The sequence below is a fragment of the Microtus ochrogaster genome, unplaced genomic scaffold (genome assembly GCF_000317375.1).
Source record: "Microtus ochrogaster isolate Prairie Vole_2 unplaced genomic scaffold, MicOch1.0 UNK87, whole genome shotgun sequence".
Classification (NCBI taxonomy): domain Eukaryota; kingdom Metazoa; phylum Chordata; class Mammalia; order Rodentia; family Cricetidae; genus Microtus; species Microtus ochrogaster.
This window is the reverse complement of record NW_004949185.1, coordinates 410997-415394: the sequence shown is the minus strand read 5'-3', so window position 1 is coordinate 415394 and position 4398 is coordinate 410997. Positions and strand designations below refer to the sequence as shown.

The following is a 4398-nucleotide window of genomic DNA, read 5'->3' as shown; positions in this document are numbered from 1 at the left end:
AAAAAAAAAAGAAGATTATGGGGAAACTTGAATGCAGCTTATGGGAAACCCCGGTGGTGTGTGCAGTGTGTGGGAGGGTGTGGTGTGAGCTGCAGTGCTGCAGAGGAGGGCAACGTGTCCCCAGACATCCCTCTCACCATGTCCCAGTTAATGGTAAATGAGTTGATGTGGGAGGCTCAGCCCATCGTGGGAAGCACCGCTCCCTAGGAGGAAGTCCAGGCTGTATAAAAAAGCTAGCTGGGCACAGTAAGCCGTGCCTGCCAGGGAACATCTCTCATGGTCCCTGCCAGCCTCTCTGGCTGCATGTTTCCCTCTGCCTTGACTGGTGGATGTGATGTGTGCAGCTGTCCCAAGCTGCTGCTACAGTGACTCCCTTAGTGATGGACTGTGCCCTGGAGCTGTGAGCCCAATAAACCTTCCAGGCCCTACGTTATTTCTGGCTAAAGTGTTTTGTCATGGCATCAAAACGGAAACTAGGACACACTGCTAGTGTGACTTACAGCAACGTGACGGAGCCCAGCATGGAGACTCTTGGCTCTGCACTGTGCCACCAGTGTGGTGGGTCATGAGCATAGTAAGAGGTCTTAGGTTGCACAAGGACCAAACTTAACCAGGTTCAAAAGGTGTAGTGCAGTTAACGCTGCTGTCAGTGCAGGCTCGCCTTTGTCACGGGACATCACTGCAGCCTCCGTCCTGAGCACTCTGTGTTCACGCCACTCTGCATCCAGGGAACAACGCTTGAAATTTCCCAGCTCGGCTCTGATGCTGCCGTATGTTAGGAATCGCGGTGTTTGATTGGACATGGTGTTTTGTGCTCTTACAGAGACATGGTTTGATTACAGAAGATACAGACAGCATTTCATCACGTCTAAGTGTACTGCATTATATTAGAATGTTTGATTTTAAAGTTCGTATTGGAAAGGCTGGAGAGATGGCTCCAGCAGTCAGTTCCCAGCACCTCATGCTGGCTCACCACTGTCTCTAATTCCAGTTCCAGGGATCTGATGCCCTCTCCTGGCCTCCAACAGCACCAAACACATGTGTGGTTTACAGATACACATGCAGGCACTCACACAAAATAGAAATAAAAATCTTCTTAAAACTTGGTATTTGAGTTGCTGACTTGACTGCTCCAGTGTAGGATTTAGTGGGTTAGTAGAGCCCTTGCCTAGGACACATGAAGCCCTGAATTTCGTGGTCAGCCCTGCCTAAAGCAGGGATTGCTACAGACCAAGTTCAAGGCCAGCCCGGTCTACTTGAGACCCTGTTTCGAAAAACAAGCACAACAAATTGCTGAACAGACTGAGGTATGGGATTAGGTCACAGTTCCCGAAATGACCTGGAGCATGCTTCTGTGATTCTGTGCCGTGGATTTATAGGAGTGGTATCTGCAATGTAGATGACGATAACATCAAACTCTCTGTAACTATGAAAAACGCTGAAGATGCTCTGCGTTCTTCAGGATCAGACACTTGGCTGAGACTTAGTCACCCCACCCTGTGTGTGTTTTGAGAGGGGTTTTCAGAGGGGTAGCTCTGTAGTCCAGGGTGGCCTTGAACTTGCTATGTGGGTAAGGATGACCTTGAACTCCTGGTCCTTGTGTCTCTACTTCTCAATTACTAGGATTACAGGCATGGACCACCACACCATACGAAGTATAATTCTTTGAAATAAGCATATCCATAAACAAATTTTTTTGAATCTATAATAAGTGGTAAAATTCTATACATATACCAAATAATGGATTTTAAATAAATTATTAATATTTTATTAGTAGTATTTGATTTGAATACCTGTTTTATACACCAAAAGCCCAAGGCCATGTAAAGATATCCTGGGTGGGCCAGGTGGTGGTGCACAGCACCTTTAATCCCAGCACCTGGGAGGCAGAGACAGGTGGAGCTCTGAGTTCTAGGCCAGCCTGGTCTACATTATATGTGTGTGTGCATGTGTGAGGGCAAGTGTCCATGAAGCCCAGAAGAGAGTATCAGGTCCCCTGGAGCTGGAGTTTCAGGTAGTTGTGAACCACTTATGTAGCTGCTGGAGTTGAACTCAGGTCTCCTGGAAGAGCAGCAAACGCTCAACCACTGAGCCATCTCTCCAGCCACCCTGCACCCCAGTCCTTTAGTGGCCTTATGTGGGCAGTAAGGAAACCAGATGACTAGTGATAAATAGACACAGGTAAAGTCCCGTGACTGTTCATGCCGCCTCTTCAGCCCCACTTCCCCTTTTAAAACACAACCTAAATTGACATAGGAGGGATGGTGGGCTCATAGCGTGGTCTACCTGCAGGAATGAAAGTATGTCACATATGGAGCACACACATCTGTGCAGTGGTCGCTGACACTGCAGAACACTGCTGCTTTACATGGCTGAAACTGTTTCCATTTGCCAGAAACAGTGACAAAGGGAAACACTGCTGCTTTACATGGCTGAAACTGTTTCCATTTGCAGGAAACAGTGACAAAGGGAAACGCCCGCCAGGCTAAGAATCAGACTCTTATTTTCAGTAGGGAAGTCAAGACCTGTAATTCAGGTAGCAGGGAGGTGGCAAGATGGAGCATGTCCTCTGTTGCATGAATAATAAAAACCCAGAGACAGATATTGGTGTTCAAGATGAAGATCAGAAAAGCAAAGCAGCCAGTCACTGGCTCTAACCTCTACCTCAGACCAAAAATGGGTGATCCTGCCTCCAGGAATCCTCAGATTCAGACTGAGATCTGTCTCCTCCTATTTTATATCCCTCTCTAGTGCTGGGATTAAAATCGTGCACCACCACCACCTGGCCTCTATGGCTACCTAGTGTGACTGCCGGGATTAAAGGTGTGTGCCACCACTGCTTGGCCTGTATGGCAGACAAACGTGGATGCTTTGCTCTGATCTTCAAGCAAGCTTTATTTATTAATAGAGTCTCTCCTGTTAGTATTGGGAACAAGAAGCTTGGTCCTGGAAAGGAACTCAGGGTCAGTGTCCTGGTTGGTAGGGGTGGCTTTTGCAGATCTTCATCATCCCCAGAGATCTGGTGTTTCCTGAGTCAGCCCTTACTCAGTCCCACGAGGCAGATGTCTAAAGCTGTAGGACCAGAGTTGTGAATCGTCAGTATAAAGACTTCTCAGAGTCCTGCCATGACTCAAAATATCTAAATGTGAGAGGCCTTGGGACCCAGTCCTGTCCTCTGCTTCTCAGCTCCATTCCCAGGCCCCCAGGTTGTCATGTTTTTAAACAGACTAGACAGAGCTCTAGGCACTGTCCCTGCCTGCAGAAGAAGAAATGACAAGGTGTAGTAGGAGGCCTCTTGTTTGTTCCCGGCTGCCCAGACTCCCAAAATAACCACACAAAAACTGTATTAATTAAATCACTGGTTGGCCAATTACTTAAGCATACAGCTAGCTAGCTCTTACATCTAGAATTAACCATCTCCATTATTTTATATTTTATCACAAGGCTTGTGGCCAACCAGTAAGGTTCTGGAGAATCTGTCTCCCACAGAGGCTCCATGGCTTCCCTGACTCTGCCTCCTTTCTTCCAGCATTCAGTTTAGTTTTCCCCACCTAGCTTAATTCTACCCTATCATGGGCTCAGGATAGTTTCCTTATTAAGCAATGGTATTCACAGCATACAGAGGGGAATCCTCATCAACAAGACACATTCAGGAGACTGAGAGGCTGTGGCTGGAGGAGGAATTAGGGGTTCTCCACCAGCTCCAGCTCCACCCCAAGAGCCCCAGGGACAATCCTGCTCCCCCCAAACTTACCTACAACATGATCATAGCCTCCTTTTCCACCTGTGAGAAGAAAAGCTGTGAGAGACCAGGGAAGTCCCCGACCCTAGAAAGTTTCCAGAACTGACAGCAGACCCAGGGTAGAGACAGCAGCAATGAGGGGTGTGGATGTGTTTCCCATTAATGAGGCAGAGCACACTTCTAAAAGGGGCTGAGAGAGAACTCAGACCCTGCCCTTTCCTACCTGGGTTTCTCCTCCTCTTCCTCACAACAGCCACCACAGCTCCAATGATCACAGCTCCAAGGAGAACCAGACCAGCATTGACTGCCATGATGGGGACCGTGGACTGAGGAGGCTCTGGGAAGGGAGGGACAGGTAGGGAAGGTGAGGGTCAAGACCCAGCTCCCAGCCCTGACCCTGCTCAGGGTCTGTAGAAGGCTCCAGCTTTCCCTGACCCCAGCTCTGCACCCACTCCCTCCTTACCCCATCTCAGGGTGAGGGGCTCAGGCAGCCCCTCATGGTGCACATGGCATGTGTATTTGTGCTCCTCCCCAGAAGGCACCACCAGAGCTGCCCATTTCTGGAAGGTTCCATCCCCAGAAGGTCTGGTCTCCACCAGCTCCATGTCCTGAGTCTGTTCCTCCTCCTCCCTCTGCCAGGTCAGGGTGATGTCAGC

At 48.9% G+C, this 4398-nt stretch overlaps 1 protein-coding gene across 1 annotated transcript in view; it reads right to left on the bottom strand.

Annotated features, from left to right (window-relative positions):
• Positions 1–2801: 2801 nt before the first annotated feature.
• LOC101990404 (H-2 class I histocompatibility antigen, Q10 alpha chain-like) overlaps positions 2802–4398 on the bottom strand; it is a 103258-nt gene continuing 101661 nt past the window's right edge. Inside the window, exons 5-7 of the mRNA XM_026777853.1 lie at positions 3966–4079; positions 3755–3784; positions 2802–3072 (exon numbers count right to left, since the gene is read on the bottom strand). Coding sequence (XP_026633654.1) covers positions 3035–3072; positions 3755–3784; positions 3966–4079 — 182 coding nt within the window. The 3' untranslated portion in view covers positions 2802–3034. The remainder of the gene's footprint in view (positions 3073–3754; positions 3785–3965; positions 4080–4398) is intronic.